The following is a 26,613-nucleotide window of genomic DNA, read 5'->3' on the forward strand; positions in this document are numbered from 1 at the left end:
CATTCATATATTGCGAGTTATACAGGATGATTTATAACATACGGAGCAGACTAAAAGGGTAGGTACTAGGGGCCAAATTAAAAATATTTTCTTAATAATGTTTTTATCACAACTTAATAATCACAAAGATATAGAACGTTAAAGTTGAATTAATGGCCGAGCTTTTCTTACCATATACAGTATTACATTACGTTTAAATTCAAACTGCGAATAGTTTGGGGTTACTTAAACAATGCATAATTAACAAAAATAATAAAATCTTTGTAATATAGCAGTTACTTCTATTTAAAAATGTGTTAAAACGCTCTAAAACTAGTGTTTTTTTTGTTGAGAACCGCTGATACCATGTTTTTATTACTGCCAATCCAGTTAACTTGGTTACTTAGCAGCGGACATGTCATTTAACAGTTAATAAACAATGTCATTTAACGTCAAAATTAGAACTATTACAAATCAAAAAGTACAATGGCAGGATGCCTTCAGAAAACACTTTTCTTCGGTTAGAGAGGCAACCTAAGAAAGGTCTTGGTGGCGGTAGATCAAATAGATATAGAGTGAATGTAGAAGGAGAAGTTGTAGAAATTGTTGATGCAGATGCAAGTACTAATACTCGTCAAATTTCTCACCAACTCGAAGTTTCCCAGAACATTGTTTGGCGTACATTGCAAAGTAATGGCTTATACCCCTACCATTTACAAAAGGTGCAAGGACTGGTTCCCGCTTATTAACATCTATTATTTCTTTTAACAAATTACCTATTATCTAAAATAACAAAACTACTGAAATAATAAATTGTCTTGTTTTACAGCTCCTTCAAAAATGATGATGGCGTTGATAAGTATTTTAATTGTTTTTACTGAACAGTGGTTCTCAAAAATGGACATTAAATTGTTTAAAAAATTAACATGCGATATCTATGTAACTATTAAGTTTTTAACAAAACATTATTAAGAAAATCTCTTCAGTTTTACCTCTAGTACTTACTCTTTCAGTCTGCTCCGTATGTTATAAATCACCCTGTATAAAATTCCCGGTATATCTATTTGATAACAGATAAATTTTCAAGCAACGCCTAATTATTTCAATACTTTTTTTATCATGAGTTTACAAGTAGGTGTTTATAAATTAATCGCTTAGTCAACTCACTTAAAAAACCGTATCTTTTTTAGTATCATATCTAGGTTATCGTTTTGAAGCTGGATTTGTTTAGTTGGAATCACCACGTTGCGTCGTTTAAATCAAAAAGTAACATGTTCCGTATTATACTTTTCGTAATTATTTTTGGTAAGATTCTTATAACTAACAATAAAATATAAATACACCAATGTTTGTAACTTTCCATGTTTAAAGCATCAACTGGCGCCGAAAAAGATCTTATTCTACAACTAGAAGATGGTTTAGTTGAGGGGTTTTATAAAACTTCTTATCACGGACGTAAATTCGCATCGTTTGAAGGAATTCCTTTTGCGACACCTCCTATACAAAAATATCGATTTAGGGTAATTTAATCTAAAAACTTAAAATTTTTTATTTATTGTCATTATATTTTAGTCCCCACAACCTGCACAAAAATGGAACGGAACTTTATTAGCAAATCAACTTTATACATGCCTACAACTAGATCTAGCTGGAGAAAAAGTACTTGGTACTGAAGATTGTCTTTACATCAACGTTTATGTTCCAAAAGAAAAAATTAATCGTGAAGATAAATTAGATGTTATCGTTCACATTCATGGAGGTGCTTTTATGTTTGGAAATGGCCACAGTAACTCAGGTCCATCCAAAATTATGGACCGTGATGTAATCTTTGTTAATTTTAATTATCGTCTTGGTCCATTTGGATTTTTAGCCACCGAAGATGACGTTTTTCACGGTAATTACGGTATGAAAGACCAAATCTTAGCTTTAAAATGGGTTCAAGCAAACATAGAACATTTCGGCGGAAATAAAGATTCAGTTACAATTATTGGTGCATCTGCTGGTGGAGCTAGTGTACATTTACATTATTTCAATTGGGACACTGAGGAAGTTTTATTTCATAGAGGGTGGGCTCAAAGTGGGGCCGCTTTAAATCCTTGGGCGGTAAGAATGAGTTCTTGGCCAAACGCAAAGAAATTAATTAACGATGTTGGGTGTAAAGATGAAAATATTAAAGTGACTTTGAGGTGTATGAGACAAAGAAGCGCTTTACAAATCGCTGAAAGTGTAAATGGGCTTTATTTGAAACCATTGTTGCCTTTAGCACCTTTTGCACCAAATTCTGAATTAATGAGTACGAATAATCAAGATCCTTTTTTGATAACTCCACCTTTTGTGCAACTTAAAAGTGGTCATGTTTTGGATCGACCTTTAATTATTTCTCAAGTTACGGATGAGGGAATAATTCCATCAGCACGTAATTCATAAAATTGAAATCATAACAAAGCATATTGTTAACGAAATTTTTTAGTGTATCATAACAATTTAGAAGAAATTGATAGAGATTGGAATAAATTAGCACCATACATATTGGAATTTTACCATGCTCCAGAAGAAGATTGGGTGGAAATTTCCGAAAAAATCAAAGAATTTTATTTTAAAGGAGAAAATATCACTAAATCTAACTTTGAATCGTTTCTAAAGGTTTGTACCCAACGTCTATTTCATATGGGAGCTGAAAAATCAGCAAAGATGCAAGCCAACATTTCTAATTCTAACGTTTACTTTTTGATGTTTGGTTATCTCGGAGCTGGAAATCTAATAAAGACATTTTATAACGCTGATATAGGTAAGAAGCTACCTAATATATTTATTTAAGTTTATTTGTTTTTTATTAATTTTTTAGAGGCTGTGGGGCATGGAGAAGACGGAAAATATTTCTATGATATGGAAATACTGGAAGATGCAACATTATCTCCGGAAGAAGAAAAAATGAAAGATATTTTGTTAGATTTTTTGGTTTCTTTTGCTAAAACAGGGTTTGTTGTGTTTAAAAATATACTTCAAATTCAAAACTTTAACATTATAAATATCTTTTAGCAAACCAACTTCTGCTGATATTAAATGGAATCCAATTCCTAAAGAAGGAAATTTAAAATATTTATTTATTAAGAGTCCGGATGATATCCAAATGAAATCTACAAAACGTTTGGGAGCTTACGAATTTTGGAAATCGTTGGGAATTAAAGAAGAGGACAACCTGTATCATTTTACTTCGGCAGGAATCGAAATAAAATGATTTAAAATGAAGTTTTATTTTATTGTAAATTTTTCTCATTTTGTTTATTTTATTTTTACAAATGAAAAATGATATTCCAGGTTCTTTATGAAGGTTATTATTATTCTTAATACCAGTATAATTATCAAGCTTTACAGTTTTACATTGTTGGGTGAGCTTAATTTTCTTTTAAAACTTCAATTATCCTGAGAAAGCCCATATTATTATGATTCTTCGCTTTATTGATTCGAACCAAATTTGGTTTTAGCACATTTAATTCCTTTTTTGAAACTCATGAATCACCGGAAGCGATTTTCTAGCAACAATACAACCCAATTAGTTCAGTACTTTTCTCATTAGGCATTTACGAGTATTTATCAATTTATCCGGTTACACAACTTACCCAAAAACACTTTTTTTATCATCATCTCGTCGAGGTTATCATTTCAAATTATAATCGCTTTAACGATAGAATTTTTTACACGTCAAGACCACTCGAGTGGTTTTAGTTGAACACGAAACGTTGTTTAAATTGATAAACAACATGTTCTATTTCGTACTTTTCGCACTAATTTTTGGTAAGTTTCTCTAACAAAAATTTTTAATTAATAAATAATTTTGTTTAATAAATTTAGCTTCAACCGGTGCAGAAAAAGATCTTATTCTTCAACTTGAAGATGGTTTAGTGGAGGGTTTTTACAAAACTTCTTATAACGGACGTAAATATGCTTCGTTTGAAGGAATTCCTTTTGCTACACCTCCTATACAAAAATACAGATTTAGGGTAATTTAATTTATAATCTAAAATTTTTTTATTTTATTCATTATATTTTAGTCCCCACAACCTGCACAAAAATGGAACGGAACTTTACCAGCAAATCAAGTATATACATGCATACAATTAGCAGGAGATAAAGTATTTGGAACAGAAGATTGTCTTTACATCAACGTTTATGTTCCAAAAGAAAAAATTAATCGCGAAGACAAATTGGATGTTATCGTCCACATTCATGGGGGTGCTTTCATGATGGGAAGCGGTCACAGTTTCGCGGGTCCATCAAAAATCATGGACCGCGATGTAATTTTAGTTAATTTTAATTATCGTCTCGGCCCATTTGGCTTCTTAGCAACCGAAGACGACGTTTTTCATGGTAATTACGGAATGAAGGATCAAATCCAAGCTTTAAGATGGGTTCAAGCAAACATAGAACATTTTGGCGGGAACAAAGATTCAGTTACAATTATTGGTTTATCTGCTGGTGGAGCTAGCGTTCATTTACATTATTTTAATTGGGATACTGAAGAGGTTTTATTCCATAAAGGGTGGGCGCAAAGTGGGGCCGCTTTAAATCCTTGGGCGGTAAGAATGAGTTCTTGGCCAAACGCAAAGAAATTAATTAATGACGTTGGATGTAAAGATGAAAATATAAAAGTGACTTTGAGATGCATGAGGCAAAGAACTGCTATACAAATTGCCGAAAGTGTAAAAGGGATTTATTTGAAGCCGTTGTTGCCTTTAGCACCTTTTGCGCCAAATTCTGAATTAATGAGTACGAATAATCAAGACCCTTTTTTGATAACTCCACCTTACGTGCAACTTAAAAGCGGGCATGTTTTGGATCGACCTTTTATTATTTCTCAAACTACAGATGAAGGAATGTTACCAGCAGCAAGTAAACAAAAAAATTGAAATCTTAATAAAACAATATTGTAAAAAAATTTTTTGTAGTGTATTATAATAATTTAGACGAAATTGATAGAGATTGGAACAAATTAGCACCATACATGTTGGAATTTTACCATGCTCCGGAAGAAGATTGGGTGGAAATTTCCGAAAAAATCAAAGATTTTTATTTTAAAGGAGAAAACATCACTAAATCTAATTTTAAATCGTTCCTAAAGGTTTGTAATCAACGTCTATTTCACATGGGAGCTGAAAAATCAGCCAAAATGCAAGCAAATATTTCAAATTCAGACGTTTACTTTTTAATGTTTGGTTATCCTGGAGCTGATAATCCTATGAAGACACTATACAACGCAGAAGTGGGTAAGAAATTAATTAATAAATTTAATCTTTATTAAAATAATAAATTGATATACTGTACTATATAATTATTTTTTTAGAGGGTGTTGGACATGGATATGACGCAAAATTCTTTTATGATTTTGAAATGTTGATGGGTGCAAGATTAACTCCCGAAGAAGAAAAAATGAAAGATATTATGCTAGACTTTTTGGTCTCTTTTGCTAAAACCGGGTTTGTTTAAAAAAAATGCTATACATTTTAAACATTTATGTCATAAATTTCTTGTAGTAAACCAACTTCTAATGGTGTTGAATGGAACCCAGTTGCCAAGGAAGGAAATTTAAAATATTTATTTATTAAAAATCCTGAAGATATTCAAATGAAATCTACGAAACGTTTGGGAGCTTACGAATTTTGGAAATCGTTGGGAATCAAAGAGGAGGAAAATCTTTATCATTTTACAGCGGCAGGAATCGAAATAAAATAATTTGACTTGAAATTCTATTATAAGTTGTAATTAAAAGATATATATTTCAATCACGTATTTTGTAATATTTTTGAATAAAAATGTTCATCATAATCCTAAATGAGGAAATCCTTGTGAATGTAGCTCCTACAGCTAGTAATATTTTCAATGTTATATTGCTAACTTTATTGTGGTTATATTAAAATAAACTATAAGTCTAAATAAAAACATTTATTATCGACACTTTTCTTTAAGTGATTGGCAAATCGATCAGCACAAATTGGAATTGTTTAAAAACAGTTTTTTTTAACGAGAGTCGAATCTATATAATTATTAAATTTATCGAACGAATATAAACGTTTATTTTGTTATTATTACTCACTTTTTTTTGTTAAGACAAAACTTGACTATTACGTAATTTCATAATATGCGATCCGGATACTAATTTAGGTATACATGGAAGATGTGAAATTTTATGTGGATAAGGTTTGCACTATCATTAAAAACTATTTAAAATTTCCTAAACACATCGACTCTATAAAATCATCATTTTCATCAAAATTTCTTTTTACCTTCATTTTATTAATAAATCGCACTTATTTATTCAATTAGGTTCTCAAAAATTCCTGATTATTTTTTTGGCCCAAACAATTGTAATTTGTTGCTTCACAAAAAGAAACACTAAATATGTGTTATTTATGTATTGATATGTTTAATTTATGAATATTTTTTTAATCGAATAAGTGCGATTTATGTCTCCTAGATTTGTTTTCATACTAAATTTGTTTTTATTATTTGTTTTATGGATTTTTATTTGGCTTTTCTTGTGATTGTCGCCGTTTAAAAAGAAACCAATTAATTAATATTATTGATGAAAAATGTATGAAAAATTCAAAAACCTGCGTGATGAATCAAAATCTAGGAGACGAATTGTTTTGTTGGCAATTTATCGAATTGCCTAAAGATTGTCTATGCTCTTAAAGTAGTTAATTCAATTTCCGGTTATTTTGTTTCCAATAAAAAGAATAAAACAAGTCTTTTTTTGCCCAAAAAATGTTTACATTTTTTGAGTTATTTATCTACGTTATTACTATGAATATAAATAGAAGAAATACATTGTAGTTTAATTTATGATACAATTATAACATATTTCCTGCTTTATATAGACTATATATATTTAATACAATTACGGTTGAGATTCTTTTATTCTTTTCTATGCAGAAGAAAAAAATTACTTTTTTTTCTCAAGAGTATTAATCGAGAGAGAGTGGGTAGATTGACATCACAAAAAGCTTTTTTATTTCTTAGTTTTATAACAATTAAAAATTTATCTATACAATGAGTTATTACGCCGCGTAAAAATGCAGCAAAGAATTTTGAGAAATTGTAGTAGAAAAAGACGTTTTTCTTCTACGCAATAATAATAATAATACTTATTTTTCTTATTTGTTTTTATAGTATTTTTACCTAAAAGTACAAGTGAAGGAATATTATACATTAAATTACACAGGTTTCGCATCGGTTAATCGGTTATTTTTGGATACGAAAAAATAAAGAGTATTTGAATAATTTTATCCTTGAAAATAAAAAAATACGTTTTATCTTTTCTCATCCAAAACACTGTGTAAACTTGTGTTATTATTAAATTTAATTATTGATATCAAACGAAGAGTATATTTCATTTTTGAACGAGCTTATTTAACGAGAGTCTTCCATTAATTAGGATCAAATTATAATTACAGTCAAACTTCAACATAACGAACCTCCTTAGAACGGACAAAATTTCTTTAAGTCATATTATCAATATTATCTAGTTAATACATCAGTATATTTAAATATAAATGTTAGTGCCCATAGATAGAATTATGAATGACTCAGGTTATTCCCAGGTTGCTCTATTCCATGTTCATAGATAAACTCGGGGTATTCGCTGAATTGTCTGTACGATGTATAAATCAAAGATTGTAGTTTCTTTCATTGACCTAGAACTAGAATCATTCGGGTTTAGCCGTCTTTACAGACGTGTGGCTAAACCCAAATGATTCTAGTTCTAGATATAGTGTTAATTCTACATAGTAACAGTGCTAGTTTAAAACTAGAACTAACACTAGACCAAGAACTAGAATCATTCGGGTTTAGCCGTCTTTAGAGACGTGTGGCTAAACCCAAATGATTCTAGTTCTAGGCATAGTGTTAATTCTACATAGTTACCTTTGCTAGTATATAACTAGAATTAACAGTAGACCTAGAACTAGAATCATTCGGGTTTAGCCGTCTTTAGAGACGTGTGGCTAAACCCAAATGATTCTAGTTCTAGGCATAGTGTTAATTCTACATAGTTACCTTTGCTAGTATATAACTAGAATTAACAGTAGACCTAGAACTAGAATCATTCGGGTTTAGCCGTCTTTAGAGACGTATGGCTAAACCCAAATGATTCTAGTTCTAGGTCTAATGGTAGTTCTAGTTTTAAGTGTTATTCAGCGCTACATTCTTAAACATTTTTATTGCACTAAAAGTAGAACTAACACTAGATCTAATTCAATTGCAACTGCTTCAAGCAAGTTACTAATTGCAGGTCTGGTGTTACTAGCTCCAGTTTTAGTTGTTATTTAGCGCTAGATTTTTGTAAATGTTTATTGAGCTAAAAGCAGAACTAACTAATACAGAACGCACCGGTGTTGATAGCTATTATCAAATATTATATTTCACATAACGGACACTTCCTTCCCTGTCTTAATCCGTTCTATCGAAATTTTACTGTATTTACATTCATTTAACCCTAATTGAAAATTACTATATATTATTTTCTTTGAGTATATTAAACTTTATTTAAAAAAATGGAAATTGAGTTTAAACGTGTTGAACAAACTCTGGATTGAGGAATGAGAATCCCATGAATTCCGTTTGATCCAAGTTCATCATAAACAATTTATCTGTTGGTGTAAGATCGGTTTTTTCAGATGTGAATTGTTTATCGAAGTTACTAACATCTTTACGATGTTTCTACAACAAATAAATAAGTAAATCAAGAGACATACACTTAATAATAAATAATATTTACAATTTTTGGTTTAAATGGAGGTTGGATTTCGCGATTTTCAATCTTCTCCCAATCGATCCTTCTGAAAAATGCATGCCCTCTTATATCTTCTTCGCCATGAGATCCACAACCCAATCTTTTATTAGGATTTTTGGTCAACAACTAGATTTTGATGATTTAAAAATTAAAAATGTAACCATTTAAAAAAAATTATTAGCTTTACCCCTTTGCACACATCCTTAGCTTCTTTTGATAAACTTTTAGGATAACTAACATTGTGATCTGTAATTGCTGCAAAAAGTTCTTCTTCATCTTCACCATCAAATGGAGGTTGACCAACTAACATTTCATATAAAAGAACACCATAAGCCCACCAATCAACTGATTTTCCATACGGTTGATACAAAATGATCTTTAAAAAATAAATTTGAAAAATCGATATATTTCATTATATTGATTTTTTTTACTTCTGGGGCGATATAATCTGGAGTCCCACAAAAAGTTTTTGTAGTTTTGTCACCCATTATTCCTTCTTTACACATTCCAAAGTCGGCGATTTTAATGTGACCATCCTGATCTAAAAGAACGTTATCCAACTTTAAATCTCGATAAACAATCCCTCGTGAATGCAGGAAGAATAAACCGATAGCGATTTCAGAAGAATAAAATCTAAAAATAATTTTATGTAAGTGTACTATTAATTTTTTTGATTTTATTTTTATATACACAGCAACAGGTTCTTTAAATTTTCCACATTGTTGAATTTGAAACATCAAATCACCACCATTAACGTATTCCATTACAAAATATAATCTATCCTGTAAAACGAAAAATTAAATTAATTTGTTTTTACACCTAAACTGTAAAATAATAATTTTATTGTAAAAAAACTCTTTACCATAGTTTGAAAGCAGGAATGTAATTGTACTAGGAATGGAGGTTTATTCGACAAAGCTAAAACCCGTTTTTCAACCATCGTACACTCTACGTCGTCATCTTGAATGATTATGTCTTTCTTAAGGATTTTTATAGCGTAAAGTTCATCCGTTCCTTTACGTTCAGCCAACATCACCTAGAAAATTAACGTAATCATTCTTTAATTCTAATCAATCTTGGTTGATTCAACTGGTGTGTCAAAAAGTTACAATCTTACAAGTTACAGACTATAACATTATTATTAACACAATAAACGCCACGTGCTCGACAACATTCAACTTTGAGACATTAATTAGAAATATCAGTGACGATGTTGATCTTAGAAAGTGTTAGGGAAATCTAAAAACGATATTATATGTTTTATCTTCATAAATGATTGATGACAATTACGAGGAAGGCCAGAGACGGTATTGAAAAATGTGTTTTCTTTATAAACCTTCATGGAATAATATTAGATACAGTTTTGAATCATGTTGAGCAACCTCAAATAACTACGAACCAAATCTCAATCATTTAGACAATTTTTGAATAATTTTGAACATTTTTATAAGTCAATAAACCTGGTTGGTACAATATTAGATATAATTTGCAATAATTTTGAATAACTTAAAATAGTTACGGACCAGTTCTCAATCATTTTGACAAATTTTAAATAATTTCCAAGCAACACTTCATCACTTTCAACATTATAGGGCTGTTTGGAATAGTATTAAATACAATCTTCAATCATTTTGAACAACATGAAATAGCTACAAACCAGTAACCAATCATTAAGACAAGTCTTAAATAATTTCCAAAAATTTTTAATCATTTTGAAGGCATTTGGAACGTCATGATCGTGTTTGGAATAATATCAAATACAATTTTTGATCATTTTGACCAACCCGAAAGACGAAGATTGTCATCCACGTGGATTCTTATCACTGAAATAAAATTTCTCTTCAGAAATCATTCGAAATTCCTGAAATCAGCTACAAATCCCTGAAAATTCTTAATAACTCTGGGTTTCTCTGAAATGAAATGTATTAGAGAGAATTAAAGGAAATCCTTTAATACCTTTGGAAATGCTTGAAAATGTTTGGCAAAACCTGAACATTGTTGTAAAACTTAGAAATACTTTGAAAACTTCTTTTATTTTACTTAAAGGCATAAATATGTTATTGGAAATGCTTTAATGATGTGTTTAATATTGTGTATCCCCACGACCTAGTTTCCGCAGCTTTCCGCGTTTATGCGAGCAATCGTATTTCAATGTATCAATTTCTGCCAGAGTACGCGGTCGTAAAGCGTGGATAATTTTAAAACTGCATGTGCGCGTGTTTATTGGTGTTTTATTACGCAATAAAGTAGTTAATAATGCCTAAAAGAACGAAACAAACTGTTGTGGAGCGTGGCCAAATTGTTGTATTGAGTTCTAAGGGCTTTATACAGCCCGATATTTTAAAAGGAATAAAAAGCCCAATTTCATAAAAATTGTTACAACTCAATAATGATTTCTTTTTTGTTTTGACACATTGGTTAAAATATTTATTTTTTATAATTACTTTTCCAAAAGATCCTTTTCCAAGTACCATGAGAAAATTAAAATCCGTGGCACGAATCACATCCTTTTTACCCATATTATGAGGAACATCCTTATCGGAAATTATTGAAGGTTTCTTAGTGATCGAAGTCTTCTATTCCAAAAAATCAAAGTAAATAAATCCTATCATAAATGTATAGGAGTATTTTGTTTACCCTCATTTGAGTTTTAAATGTAGCTAAATCAACACCTTCTTCCGGAACTGGAACATTATAAAACTCTCCTTCTTCTTGAGTGAGAAGTTTAAACCAACCGTTACATGGAGCTTTAATAATTTCAGAAATTCCAAATGAAAGCGAACCCATGAAATCATTCCGCGAGGTTCTGTCCCAATCCCAAACTTCAATCAATAGACGTCGATCTTTATCTTCTGCTTTTAAATCGCTATAAAGATCAAATATGAAAGGTTTAAGATTATTTTTTTAATCCAGTAGATTTTTTAACTTACAAAACGAGCGTCTCATTCCAAACTGGATTCAAGCACGCTTTAATGGTTTTTGATTTCTTTTTAACGTTATCCGAATCGGGGATAAGCTTCAGTTTTACGTAAGGATCACTCAAACCATTCGGATCCATTGGAATTAAATTGCGTCCTTGAATAACTAAATTTATGGAGAATAATTAAAATTAAATTGGATGTAAAAAGTAAAGTAAATAAAAACGTTTATCATTATGTAATGTAATAACTGAATGTTGATTTAAGGCGATCTAAAATTAGCTTTTAGATCCTTTAATGGACGTAAAACATTTTATGTTGCGGACAAAAATAGACTCACTTTAGTCTCTTTGATGTTTTCAGTTTGTACAAACAAAATGTAAACACTTTGCGTTTACTTCCGTGAAAACTCGACTCGACACAGAAGTGGTAACAAAAAAAACACTGCGTTGTAGTTGGTTTGGTTTTATGCCGTTTGCGCTTTTACAACTACTTACCTTCTGCAGTTAGTTTGTTTCCGGTACAGGATATTTTCAGTTGAATCCTACCCCGCCTTTCCGTGTGGTCGCAACCGCAAAGATTCGGGACGCTCTCCTGACACCTCTTGTGCACATTCATGTCGCATGCTATATTAGAAAAGATCCATTTTTATTCGCTAAGTTATACGGTTTTATACTCGGATCTAAAAGATGGTTAAAACAAAAAGAAAAAAAAATAGAATATTTTTATATCGAACCATAATAATTTATTTCATTTTTTTTAATATCAAAAAAAAATTTCCTTTTCATAATTTTTTTGTCGTTCGATATGAAGATTTTGAGATTGTAAATTTCAGATTTCAGTTTAGAAAATGACGTTAACGAAGGGGAAAGGACGACGTTGAACGTCTGTAGTGTGCGATAACTGGGTACGTGTAGCATGAAAGCGCGCTGAAAGGCATTGTTATTCGAACCAATGGTGCACGTATAATCAGATAAACCTGAACCGGACAATGACGTCGACTCAGGGGGGTCTTCTTTTGTAAGAACCACCGATCGAAATCAACTAAAACTCATTTGCCCAAGAATCTTAACAACATTAATGAAACAAAAAGAAATGGTAAAGTAAAATAAACTAAAATAATAAAGAAACTTAATTAAAAATATCAAACCGACCATTATTATCTAATATCATCACAATCAGTTGCTCAAATCCGGTACCACCCTTTTACATTGAGATATGGCCTATGTATTCTCCTTCTTCTAGAAGTCTCAGTTTGTTTCTGTAATTACTACAACATAATTCCAGACATCTTCGCAAAGTCTTAAATCTGATCAGAATATTTCAAGACCATCCATAAGTTTTAGAGTCTTAGCCAATGTATTTCCAGATATCATCTCGAAGTCTTAACTCTGATCAGAATATTTAATTGCGTTTTAGAACATCAGCCAATGTATTTCTAGACAACTTATTGGGCTGTAAAGTCTAATCTATATAATTTCACATTTTTCTTGCATTGAGGAGTCTTAAGCACGCTAATTTCAGTAATTTTCTTGGTGTCTAATGATAAGTATAATTCTAAAATCGTAACTATATAGTTTCAAACTTGATTTTGGAGTCTGGCCAGTGCGTTCCAGACTTCTTCTCGATGTCTTAGGTTTGATCAAAATGTTTCAAAGCTATCCATGCAATTTAGAGTCTTAGCCAATGCGTTTCTATACATCTTCTTAGTGTTAAAATCTAATCCAGACTGTCTAAACGTTCGATAAGTATAATTCCACATTTTTCTTGGACACTACAATCTCAGTCAGTGTAGTTCCAGACTTAGTCAGAAAATGTCAGAAATTGGCAACATTTTCAGAGTGTTTTCAAAACTTATCCGTGGATTCTAAAATCATTATTATGTAGTTTCAAACTTGGCCAGCGTGTTATAAAGTTCTTCTCGAAATCGTCTGATCAAAATATTTCAAAAATATCCATGCATTTAACATTAGCTCTTAAGATGAGGAAAGATAACCTTTTTTTCGATGTTAAAACATGCTTTTTTATTAAAAACTGACTGATTGATTAATTATTTAGGTTATATAAATATTTTAGTTGAAAAAAAAGGTTGGAAAGAACTGGTTTAAGTGGTTCTTCTCGTTTTTAATATTTTAATTGGATGTGATGTAACAAAGCAAACAATAAAGAATAGTAACCAGGTCAGTAGAGTATGTACCCTAAACGGGTTGAGATAGATAGATAGAGCCAGAGAGAGAGAGAGAAAAGGGTAAACGTACGTAATTAATTAACGATACCGTTAAAATTTCAAATTGTAATCATGGCCGGGTCGTAAAAGTCCCTACTCGGACTAAAACCGTTTTCGATTTTCAGCGAGATCGTTTATTATTCAAAACCAACCCAACTAGTTGATTCGTTTTCCTCTCATAGTCAAATTAATTGATCAATTTTCAACTATCAAATTTATAACTTTCCTATGTTTATGAAATCATTCACAAAAAATTTCACTTTTGTTATAAATGTGTTACAAAGAAATGTAATACATAAAACATTTTATATTTTTTTATAAAAAAATTGAAAAATCCTTTATTCGAAATGGGTTTTTAAATTCGTGAATAATTGAACTGGCCATTCTGTAGAGTTGACGGTCGTTCCCACGGGAACTTTCGACCCGAAAGTGCATCCCGAAGGCATTTACCGTTATATGCAAAAATACAATCTCTAAATGCTGTAGGAAACATTTTGGATCAACTTCTTTATCGATCCTCAATATTTTTATTTAATTAATTTTTAATTAAATTATTTTTAAATGATTCAAGGTAATAGAATTTACTTTTATTAATAAATCGGATTCATCTTTTAGACACCATTTAAAAAAAAACTCACCTGTGCATTTCATCCCTTGGTGAATCACCCCGTACAATAACGATCCGCAATGATCACAAAACGTTGGTGAGCTGTACGTGTGATTTTTGAAATTGTGACGAGTTCTTGTGTCCTAAACAATAAAATTAATTTTTATAATTAAAAAAGATTATTAATAACATTATTTTTTTATTCAGATGTTGAAAAACACATCGGCAATATGAATTTTGAAAATCTTTTATACTTGAGACATGGTCCATAAACATCACAATAATTTAAGTGTAACAAAACCAACCCACAAAGAACACGCTTAAACATTTCAGAATTACATTGTTGATAATGTTATGATTATATCTCTGGAGACTGTTATTTATTTATTTGGAATTCTGTTTCTGACTTGTGTAAATGGTCTGGGATTAACGCCAATAAATATTATTATTAGTAGCGTTCTGGATTCAACTCGAACTCTACTTACAATATTTACCCAATTTCAAATAGTTTAACCTCAAATACATTAATCCTTTATGATGCTATATTACAAAAAAAATTGTTTATGATATTTAACTTGACAGGCTAAGGCTAACAGAGATTATTAAGGTTATAAGTGTAAATAAAAGAAAAGTGTAGATGAAAAAAATCGCTTGACACCGAGTCAATATTGATATCGATTATATGCCTCGGTTTAGTTTAAAATGAAGTTACTGTGTTATTAAGCAGATGCGTTCTGGAATGTGTCTAAAATTGTAATAATATGAGTCAATTGTATTAAGTTCGACATAATCAGAACGTTGAAGAAGGTGAAGAGACAAGTTATGGTGGTGAGGAGGACAGAAGAAGAAGTGGACAGAAGATCATCCACATCGAATGTGATGGTCAACTTCTTAACAAGGCCAGTAACTATCAATATCTAGACACGACAATCAACCAGACAGTCAAGCTTACTGAAGAGATCAGGAACAGAGTGGATATGGCTACCAAGGCTTACTATGTCCTGAATCGGTAAGTGTTTCGAAAGGATAAAATAAGGCCAAGACAAGTGTTTATAAAGACGTCATAGAGCCTATACTTACCTATGGCAGTGAACGCTGGACCGCAAATAGAAAGGACAGCAGGAGGGTTAATGCGGTCCAAATGAAATGCCTCCGGAGGGTTGTAGGAAAGAGACGAGGGGACTAGACAGCTGTCTTGGTTTGGCCACGTAAGATGAATGGGTCAGGTGAGGAAACCACGGATGTACATAGAGGCCAGAGGCATGGTAGGCGACGTATAGGGTTACCAAGAACAACATGGGAAGAGACACTGACGCAGATTGCGGCTATCAGAGGGAAGGCTATGCAGTAGGCTGGGGAAGAAATAATCAAACGAAACATATTTTCTTCAGAACATTAACCGGAGATCGGCACTATGTGTTGCCCAATATCGTATTAATCTCCACCTGAAGCAGCCACGGCGTAGTTTAAAACAGAGAGATCATCAGATGTATTCCTTTGTATATTACATCCACGCCCAATTTGCATGGAGTTGCTATTTATACTAGGAAATTAGTTCTATCTCTCAGACTGACATGACTGACATAGCAAGTTTTTTTCTAATATATTCAGTCAATAATTTGAAAACGTACCTCGATGGAAGTTAAACAATTTTGGTTCTGAAATGTTCTCTCCCCTTCATTAAATATAGCCGCGTTGGCTTGTTTCATTATCAAGGTCATAAATTTATCGTTTGAGTTTTGAAACATTCCGCACAATGAAACATATTTGAATTAAATTCAAAAATAGTATCTGTTTAATAAAATTTATCGGCTTAACCAGTACAAATTGAATTAATTAAGCGTATTTTGCATAGCGATCGATTTTATTCAATTATATATATCCAATTAAAATTTCGTTCATTTCGATGTAATAATTATTAATTATTTAAAGGTATTCATCAAATAATCAGGATTACATTGTTTTAAACAATGCTTAATGAATTTCATCACTAGAAGCTTAAAACTGAGAATGCATCAAAATGATACAAAAAAGGTAATTATAAAAATTGTGCTTTAGAAAAGTTTCTAGTCACGTAACGTCCATTATAATAATAATAAAAATGAGAATGAAAATAATGAGAAAAATAGTGGTTTTTGTCTCAGGTGTACGGTCTATAATCGTAAAGTTTTAAGACTTTCCGGAAAGATGAAGCGTTCCACCCGTAAAACCTTCAAAGCACCAACAGAGATTCAGTATTCTCTTTGTACCCTTTACGTTTTTTTTAAACCAACAACCTAAAATGATCCTTTTTTCTTTCTCGAAATAGACTACTACATAAATGATAGGTTGGAAAAAGTTTAAAGGATTTATTAATCAAATACAGCAATTATTTTAATAAATATATAATTAAACAGGAGGAGATAAACAAAGCAATTAAAATTGCGTGTTTTTGTTATACGTGGGATTTTTTTTTTACATAACAAAGCTGTATACAACTTACATCGGAATCTGCGCCTTTATCCGCTCCGGGGCATTTGAAGGTGACATATTCGTGACAGCGTTTATGCACGACGAAGCTACATACTGGAGAAACAAATAATCAGTTTTGATTGTTTTCAATTAGAACGACTTTATTGGAAAAGATTCAAATTAAAACTCGTTCTTATTCCTAAAAGTTTACCTTGGCACTGAAATCCTTGTTTTCCAAATCCCCTGTAACAAGATTAAAAAGATTAATTATTTATTGAACAAAAAAGTTTTTTAAACGCAGTTATAGAATATTAATTGAGAATTATAAAAGCAATTGTACTAGTTGTTTCAGTTTAAACTCAACACAAATTAAAATCGTAATTACGTAGTTCTGTGTTTCGAGAGGTCGTTCCGTTTGTTAATTAACACTCACTCTACTCATTGGGTTCAGCAAAGAGAAATATCCTCCGGAAACAACCCGATCTATTTTTACACTTTCAATTGAAATTGCAATAAACCGTTATAAGCACGAGATCGTCGTACGGAAAACGAAAACGATTTTCAAACACAAACATCCTCATCAATTTTCTCGTTTCTATCATAAATTATTTATCAAATATTTCAAGTAGAGTAAAATCCCGATATAACGGATTAATACACAAATACCGTGCGTTCTGTATTAGTTAGCAACTAAAACTATTATAACTAGAACTAACACTAGAACTAGAACTAACATTAGACCTAAAACTAGAAACATTCGGGTTTAGCCGTCTTAAAACACATACGGCTTAACCTGAATGTTTCTAGTTCTAGGTCTAGTGTTAGTTCTAAATTGAGTTCAATAAAAATATAGAACAATCCAGCGCTGAATAACAATTAAAATTAGAACTAACACTAAACCTAGAACTAGAGACATGATTCTGGTTCTAGGTCTAGTGTTAGTTCTAGTTTGATTTCAATGAAAATATGGAACAATCTGGCGTTGAATAACAATGAAAACTAGAACTAACCGTACATAGTCGGCATTCAACATCGTCGGCTAGGTCCAACAAGTTGAGGTGAGTCTTTAATCGGTAGTGCCCAGTAAAGACACCCATTAGAACTTTAATGCTGCTACGAGCAAGTCCTAAAATATTCCCGAGTTTGACAGTGGCGATGTTGATAAACAACTTAGCGTGTCTCATTCCAGGAGAACTGGTCAAGAGTAGGCGAAGTCTCTTTTCAGCCCACAGTCCAATCCTATGTTTGGCCATAGCAAATCATAAATAACTGCTGGCTCTGGCCCCACAATCGCTTTAGCGCTGCCCTCTCGTGCTAGCTGATCTGCCGCTTCATTGCCATCAACCCCAGAATGACCTAGGACCCAGATCAAAGAAACTCTGTTATCTCAACTGAGTGTGTTTAAATGCTTTTACAGTCATTAACGTTCTTAAGTAAGAACGGCTTGACTGTCTGAAAAAATCATACTGTCATGTTCTTCACCAGCTCTCAAGAAGGATTTTAGCACCCATATCAATAGTAAATACTTCCGCCTGAAATACAGTACAGTACGTACCCAGGCTGTAAGCTTGCTTAATCCGAAGTGTCTGGCAGTATACTCCTGCCCCGACCCCTTCCGGCGTTTTTGATTCATCTGTGAACATGCAAATATCTGCCTGAACCAGAGAATTTTCGTTTTCGATCCAACTGCCGTTCAGGCAGAACAATTTGGTATCGAGCATTAATCACTGGTAGTGATCCCGTCAAATCTGACGCCATTGATAGAACAAAGTGCTTATAGTGTCTTCCGCAGCCCATTAAAACCTGGTAAATGGTAGTTTTAACCACTTTCTCTATATACAAATGCAAAGGAGATAGGTCAAGCAGAACATCCATTGCCACACTTGGCGTTGTGCTTATTTTGTTTTGTTCTAACGAGATCCGTTATATCGAGGTTTTATTGTATTTCACTTTCTTATTAATTTTTTTTGATTTACATAAACTTAAATTTGTTATTCAATAAATAAAAAATTATTTAATGTATACCAACGACGCGAAGTTTGAATTTATTAAAATGAAAATAAAAAAGTGAATGGTGTTGTGCTAAAAATGGCATGACATTCAACAAGTGTAATAGAACGACACGCCAACCGGCATTAAATCATGACGTTATAGGGTTTTCCTGGAATGGCAGATCGAGGGAACGAAAGAGAGATGGGTAAAGTGAGTTTTATCGTAAGTAACGCATCCGAGCGTAACATTCAACGAAGAAAATAAGAACCTTCATATGAACGATCTTTACAACACTCGTCACAATTTGCAAATCAAATGAGGAACTGACTCGAAACTTTAAAGTTAAAATTTATTTAAGTTTAAGAAACTATAAAAACTCCTAATAAAATTTGTATACTACTCCATCATTTCTCATGAATTAAAATAAATTAATGAAATGAATTAATAATGAGTATGCATATAAACAACGTGAATATAAACTGGTTTTAAAATTAAAAAAAAATCTATTTAAGTGACAAGGTTATCTACTTTCCCGATTTATTGGAGCTGAGATTATGTTAAAACCCGTTAAATAGTAACACTATTTTAAAAAATGTTTCTTCTGGTTCGTAATGATTTACGAGTTTTTTTTTGAGTTCCTAAAACTATAAACAGGGTCGTCCTATAAAGGACTCTGGCGTTTGGCCAACGTAACGCGAAGCACTTTACCGCAAGAGCGCATGTATTTTTGTGGTTTTATGATCATTTCAAACACTATAAGGAATGACACGATTCGATACCGTGCTTAGAAACCTTGACCTTTTTGAGGCTTTATAAAATACAAAAAAATAGGTATTCAAAGTTTGCCCTTGGGAATTTCCTTCCACATCCCCAAGAGTATTTTATTACGTGGCTTAGATAATAGAATATGGAAATTTTTTACCAAGAATTTCCTTTTTGTAACCATTCAGGGTATAAATTTTTAATCTATCGGCTATTCTTAACATACTATCATAAATCTAAAAGTGTTTTTTAAAATCTTAACATCATATTTTTTTTAATAAAAAACGATTATTTCATGAAACATTATTAAAATTAAGCTTGATATAACCTTAATAACAACGGCAAACTTTACACAGAACCTGCACTAATTACTACTCGCATACACCATTTGTAAAATTAAACTACTTAGCTAATTGGAATTGGGCCTAACATATGCATTGTGTGCAAATCGTCCTTTGCACTAGGAAAAGCTCTATTTTATGTATGCGGTGTTTGCATTATTAATTACAGGGAGAGTAGAGCTTTAATGTTTCATAATCCTAAAAGTATAGATGATAAAAGATAAAAATAGACAGGATATTATTTTTCTGACAGATTTAATGTTTATCCCTTCATAATTTTATGATTCAAAACAAAGTTTTATTGAGTAACATAACCTAAATGTTTCAAAATATTGCATTTGTATATAATACAAAGAATATTTATATGATTTCGTAATTTAAATTTTATATGAGAAGTAAAATGTAAATGAAATTATTAAATTTATCGACAACTCGTTTTATCCAATGCCAAAAATTTTAACGGTCGGCCAATAATGGGTACATTTTCACAACTATAATAAAAAATAAAAGCATTGTTAAAATATTCAAATATAATTATTAATGAAAAATATGTGTATTTCATTTCAAAATTCCGAATTTATTATATTATTTCGCTTAAATTTTACTTTATTATCTATAGGTCACAACACAGGAGGATTACTTCTGTTATTAGAAGCTGCTGCAAGTACGGTTTTGATCATATTATAGTATCAATTTATGCTAATAGAATTAGACTGGCAGTAATGAGACAGGTTAATGAGGTCATGCTGCAGAGAAGATCTTTAAGACTTAAAAGACGAGACAAAATCTGTATGTTGCTTTCATACTACTAATAATTAACTAATAAAGGGCCTATGATGCTACCCGGAGTACTGTCTGTGATTCTTTTTAACAAGATTAGGTGACCTTCCTTCTCAAATCCTTTGCTAAAGAGATAGCCTATAACTCAGATCGACCTTCTGCTATCAGACATGAAAACACTATCTATTATTCCATCAGACTAGAGGAAGACTTTAGCATCACTTTCTTTAGACCATTTCATACAGAATCGTCTGCTTCCAAAATGTTGCAACACAGTTACTGCTTCATCCCTGGCAAAGTTGTGAATTTATGAACATGACGCGATCATTAGATCACTTAAGTAGTTCATGGCAATAATTTATGAGGATAATCAAAATGTTCTTTTTTATATCAACATCAATTCTATATTTTTGATATCCCAATTATCTAGAAAACATATACAACCTGGTTATTTTAATACTAGTATCCATTTTACATAGAAACCATCAAAGTTTTTTAAATAAAAAAATTTGTATTTAAAGTAATATAAAGTACATCAGTGAGTTTTAATGGTAATTAAACGGAGAAATATATCGTCTACCGCAAAATCGATATTTAACGATAAGCGTCGCGACGCCATCTCGCTGTCGTTTTATTTGTAACGGTTGGCGACGTTTTCGGACTTTATTACCTCGGCCATTATTAAAACGCATTAAACGTGTTTATTGCAACCATGTTCGTTTTGTATTCGGCAACGAGATGATCGTCCACATAAACAATTTTCAGAGCTAACCGGACAATGTTGTAACATTTTTATTACCGGCAAGGTTTTCATCTAAAATTTTCACAAAATTCGGCACTTTATTGTAAACACTTTATTTCGATATACTTGCTTACTTATGAATTAAATATGCTCCCTAATGATTCTTGTTTTCAAATTTTAATGATGTAACCAGTTCTCAGTAATCTCGTTGGAAAGGTTTCCTTAGAAACTCTACCAGCTGCTAGGAAAAACGAACGGAATCAGCATAACCTGAAGTTCACCTGAAGAAAAAATCGAATGAAAGAAAGAGCTTTTCTGACAGTTATACCTATACAATATATTTGAAAGAATATCATTAGAAATACATGAATGGGGTCAATCACAAAAAGCCACCTACGCATTTTGGAAACTAATCTATGAATAGCCTACGTTTGCACGAATAAGGCTGCTAATCAATAATCCCAAGATGGGCGTTAGGGGCAATTAAGTAAGCTTTAGTGCCTTTTCAGATGAGTGCACCTGAAAGACATTTTACGTTCGGAGTTTCACCTTGCTTTTCAAAATTGGTGACTTGAGAGAACAATCCTTGAAAATATAAATAACATTTTTACCATACATTTTAGAGTGATTAGACACCAATACTGCAAACAAAGATGAATCTGTCCAATACATCTACTTCAATCGAACCGAATCCGACGAATTCGAATTGATCCAAAACCAATCCTAACTTATCCCAACTTTTCTCATATAACCTATACAATACAGCACCAAACTGTACAAATGCCCATATTATCCCCAGCTGTCTTCCAGTTCTACAGCGTTTATTGAAAATGAGTGTAGAGTTCAACTTCATTGCCATTGTTAAACGGTTCAAGTAATATCAATGATTATAATACATAAATAAAACGAATTAGGTCAAAAAAAAACTTGATGAGATTTTTTTATCGGTGTTAACAATTCATTAATTAAGCAACTCTTCGCATTGCGTTGAATAAGACGGCGAGAAAGAGCTGAGCAAGTTTATTACATTTAAGGTTGCTGCTTTCAAAAGTTAGCCCAAAACAAGTTTCACAAAACTATAAGATCGAAAATCGTTTTAATACAAAATTTTACCATATCATCAAATCAACACAAATAATTAACCTTAGCAATGAGAATATGATATTCATCCCAACTTTATCCATTAGAGAGACTAAATGAGTTAGGTTGGATCGAGGTAAATTGAGTTGAGTTGGGTTTGATTGAATTAGGCTGGGTTATCTCTTTAAATACACAAAAAAGGAAAAGGATGGACGCAGAAATGAAGCATGAGTTTGAAAAAAAACACCGTGGCCTTAAAGTTTCTCAGAAGAGTAATAATGATGTATTAGAAAGAAGAGAATGAAAACCTACTTACTTAACAACTTTACGCTAAGGCAATCTAGAGCAATGAGCGATCAGCGAAGGTTATCCAAGTTCTTAAAGAGTGAGGAAATGACTTAATTAGCGGAGTCCGAAGCATTGCCATCACCAGTACGCTGCTAAACATTTCTTCTTTTCAGCGTATAAAAACTAGGTTGGAATGGGTTGGGTTGAGTTGAGCAGAGTTGGTTCGCTGATGAAATTTGATATACAATTTTATCTATGGCAATGGATTTTCTAATAGTTAAGAGTCGTTGTAGTCACTCTATTGAATTTAAGTGTAATTACTAAATTAGGCATTTCTGAAATTGCATGTTAATTCATTCAAATTTTAAATTATGTTGGTAATACCTACACTGAATCAAACTTTATTAAGGAAAACGATGTCATAATGTGTCCCAGAAATTATCACCAAACTTGAGATGTTTGAACTACAACATCTCTTATTAAATCTCGAAAGTTAAAGCCCAAAATCATATTGCCCTCATTAATGAAGAACAACACAGAGTTACTGGCACGTTACATCGTTAAAGAAAATTGTATTTAATTTGTATTGCGGTTTTTATTTCTATTTTTTTCTTCCTCTCCACCGGATATTTAGCGGTATTTTTATCAATTCTTGATTTTCACAATCAATTTAGTTCATTTACATTTGCGAGAAACATGTTTGAAAATGTTTTATAAATATCAAATAAAGCGAAAAGTTTACTAAAAGTGTAAAATATGCTTTACTGATAACTATCTAGAAACGTAATTGTGTGCCAGCTGTTTATAAATACTATCAGAATATATAAGAAAATTTTTGATATTCGAAAAATTTCATTCACTTAAAAAACGATTTTCTTAGTTAAAAAAAAACTATTTTTCTTTCTTAAAATATTCACTTAGCACGAACTGAGTTCGTTGAGTAGAATCCCACGATGATGAAAAACAAATAGTTTCCTGCTTGTTTATACCCAACTCTATTAAAACAGTTTCGAGGAGAAAATGTATACAAGAAACGCACACATACATTACGTAGAATCCCAAGTTCTTGAACTTTAAGAGTTTTCCGGTGGGAAATTAGGTTAACATTATTTTTAGTTACATAAGTGTTTTATGCCCTTCGTTCTTTTTTTAATTAGTATTTCTATTTCTAATAGATAAAACATTTTTTCTTCATCTTTAAAACATCCAGCGATTTTTATTTTTATAAACAACCCATAAACACATTAAAAGAATCCCATGAATGTGACCTCGGAATAACTGTGGGTATTGTGTAGAGTTGACTATCCATTTCTTCTCTTTCAATGTATGTTATGGGTCAAGGGAACATTTTAAAGTGTTAAGTTCATTTAAGGTTAACAAGATTTTTTATGCATTACATTTTTTTTTATTATCTCCCGAAGAAAAACTTTTTTTATTGTTTAATGTTGTTTATGTTTTTATAAGTAAGAATAATTTAAATACAAATCAAGTTCGGTCAACACATTCAAGTACGACATACTCGATATGGTTGATAGATTTACGTGATTGATGGAATGACTTAATTGTTCAACAATAAAGTTCATGAATATTAAGAATTTTCGAAAATATTAATAACATTTAAAAAAAACTTGAGATGAGTCTAAAATTATCAAAATACAAGTTACAAGTGAAGCTACAGGTAGAACAAAGCGCATCGACCTACATTCAAAATCACAAAAAAAGTACATCATTGCCTAAAAAATTTCTTTTAAAATCAAAACTACCATTTAAAAGAACATATTTTTTACTTACCAAATAAAATCTTTACAGTGAGAGCAAAACGTGGGTTGTTTGAAGAACCTTGGCATAAACTTGTGATCCTTAACGTTGTAAACGTTCCGCTTCTTGAGCGCTCCTTTACGACCTCGCAGAGCTAAAGCTCCGGTGAGGACCTCTTTGTCATCGTTGAAGACATCGTCGTCAGCCATCGCGTTCGGAAAACTAACAACTCCTTGCAAAAATCGTATCAAATCTCGCGACGGCGACGAAAAAATATAAAAAACGTTCTCGACCGACGACGTTCAAACTGTCAATAACTGGGGTTGGTGTATAATCCGCGAGCCGGCGACGGCGGCGGCCGCGAGACCGACGGAGAAGGACGCAGCTACGGTGACGGCGTCGCCGTCGTTTCGCATCTCTTTCTGACGCCTGCGCGAATCACCGTGTGCGCATCCTGCATATTGTTCGATAAAACCGAACAATTTCGAACCGACGTCAGCGGTTGGGAATAGGTGATGGAGGTGTAGGAGGAAAAGTTTAGGCGGTGGTGGAAGCGGAGGCGTCGTGACGACGACGTCGCGCTGTTCCAACAAGTTGAGCGTACCCTTGAATGTTGATATTGTGGTTGTTCTGTAGTAGCCATTTATAAAATCTACTTCGTCGTCTCCGCTTACCTTGTGATTTACCTGTTTATACAATTGTTTTAGGTTACCTGTTGTGACAAGTTCTAGTAGTTGAACTCGATCGAAACACGTGTACTAACTTTGGTAGTCAGTTGAATGGGAAATAGGGACAAAACGGAAATCTATATTGTTGAGGGCTTTGACACTTACAATCCAAAAAGAAATCAATAAGTTCATTAAAATTTTATTATTTTTAAATTATCCTTTGACTTTCTATTGAAATTCCATTAACCTGGTAATATAATAAGTAAAGTATGATTTTGCACGTCTTTCAATTTATGAAACCTCACCTTAAAGCTTTGTCGGTTTTCCAGCCATCCCTTAATTAATTGAATTTCTATCGGATCGTCTCGTACATTCTCTTTAACTATCGTCTCTTTAATTAAAGCCTGAGTACGCTTTCACAATTTTTATCTTTAATTAATTATTTTAATTTAACAAACTATGTATGTATATAGGTGTCCCGAAACTCAACGCCAAGCGGGCACCGGGTGAGAGGCTAACTCATACCTGTTCTGGTAAAAATAAGAAAAAGATTCCATGTCTCTTAGTTAAGTGGTAATAGACATATTTTTGAAAATGTGAAAAATCGTTCCCGTACGTCATACCTTTAGATACTACGGTCAGAAATGTGCGCAATTTAATAGTGATTTTTTTTAATAATGTATTACATTAGTGAACCATGCTACGATAGAAATCGGAAATCAAACAACAAAAGTCATTAGTTTTGCAAAAAAAAAAAATTAATTTGATGAATTAAGGTTGAAAGAATTTATGACTGTCCTTTTAAAATAACTTGCCAAGGGTGTTGTACTACTCCTTTGTTTAAAAATCGTGTGTCAAACTTAATAGACATAAATTCTTTCAACCTTAACTCAATTAAACTAATACTTTTGTTGTTTAGTTTGTGACTGCTATAGAATCATGTCAATCATTGTCATATAACAAAATCACTATTAAATTGCGAACATTTATAACCGTAGTACCTAAAGATATGATGTAGAAGAATGATTTTTAACATTTTCAAAAATATGTCTATTACCACTTAACTAAGAGACATGGTTTTTTTCTTATTTTTACCAAAACAGGTATGGGTAGGAGTTTCGGGACACCTGTATACAGGCTGATTTATTAACTCACCATCAAATTTTGACATATGATAGCTAATCCAATTACCAAAAAAACATGTTAATGAACATTATAGCTGTGTTTGGTAC

General features: G+C 32.0%; 3 protein-coding genes across 5 annotated transcripts; 2 read left to right on the forward strand and 1 right to left on the reverse strand.

Annotated features, from left to right (window-relative positions):
• Positions 1-356: 356 nt before the first annotated feature.
• LOC111427440 (carboxylic ester hydrolase-like) lies at positions 357-3,288 on the forward strand. Its single transcript, XM_023062587.2, has 7 exons — positions 357-1,110; positions 1,170-1,284; positions 1,351-1,499; positions 1,552-2,395; positions 2,450-2,767; positions 2,825-2,957; positions 3,019-3,288. The coding sequence occupies exons 2-7, from the start codon at positions 1,251-1,253 to the stop codon at positions 3,215-3,217; spliced, it is 1,677 nt and encodes a 558-aa protein (XP_022918355.2). The 5' UTR covers positions 357-1,110; positions 1,170-1,250; the 3' UTR covers positions 3,218-3,288.
• Positions 3,289-3,442: 154 nt separating this feature from the next.
• LOC111427441 (carboxylic ester hydrolase-like) lies at positions 3,443-5,929 on the forward strand. Its single transcript, XM_023062588.2, has 6 exons — positions 3,443-3,774; positions 3,832-3,980; positions 4,032-4,869; positions 4,926-5,243; positions 5,321-5,453; positions 5,511-5,929. Exons 1-6 carry the CDS (start codon positions 3,741-3,743, stop codon positions 5,707-5,709), a joined length of 1,671 nt encoding a protein of 556 aa, XP_022918356.2. The 5' UTR covers positions 3,443-3,740; the 3' UTR covers positions 5,710-5,929.
• LOC111427268 (Protein C kinase 53E) lies at positions 5,905-25,065 on the reverse strand. Of its 3 annotated transcripts, none has more exons than XM_023062311.2 (14): positions 24,747-25,065; positions 17,182-17,213; positions 17,002-17,084; positions 14,551-14,662; positions 12,183-12,311; positions 11,698-11,851; positions 11,405-11,633; positions 11,212-11,340; positions 9,630-9,803; positions 9,458-9,549; positions 9,199-9,400; positions 8,955-9,143; positions 8,753-8,893; positions 5,905-8,694 (listed from the first exon to the last, which is right to left on the reverse strand). In XM_023062311.2, the coding sequence occupies exons 1-14, from the start codon at positions 24,920-24,922 to the stop codon at positions 8,542-8,544; spliced, it is 1,995 nt and encodes a 664-aa protein (XP_022918079.1). In that variant the 5' UTR covers positions 24,923-25,065; the 3' UTR covers positions 5,905-8,541. The 3 variants fall into 3 exon arrangements, with proteins under 3 accessions (XP_022918079.1, XP_022918078.1, XP_022918080.1); XM_023062310.2 differs by having other exon boundaries at positions 11,212-11,343; positions 24,747-25,064; XM_023062312.2 differs by lacking the exons at positions 17,002-17,084; positions 17,182-17,213; positions 24,747-25,065 and having other exon boundaries at positions 11,212-11,343; positions 12,183-12,367; positions 14,551-14,643.
• Positions 25,066-26,613: the final 1,548 nt, after the last annotated feature.

The sequence above is a fragment of the Onthophagus taurus genome, chromosome 2 (assembly GCF_036711975.1).
Source record: "Onthophagus taurus isolate NC chromosome 2, IU_Otau_3.0, whole genome shotgun sequence".
Taxonomy (NCBI): Eukaryota; Metazoa; Arthropoda; class Insecta; order Coleoptera; family Scarabaeidae; genus Onthophagus; species Onthophagus taurus.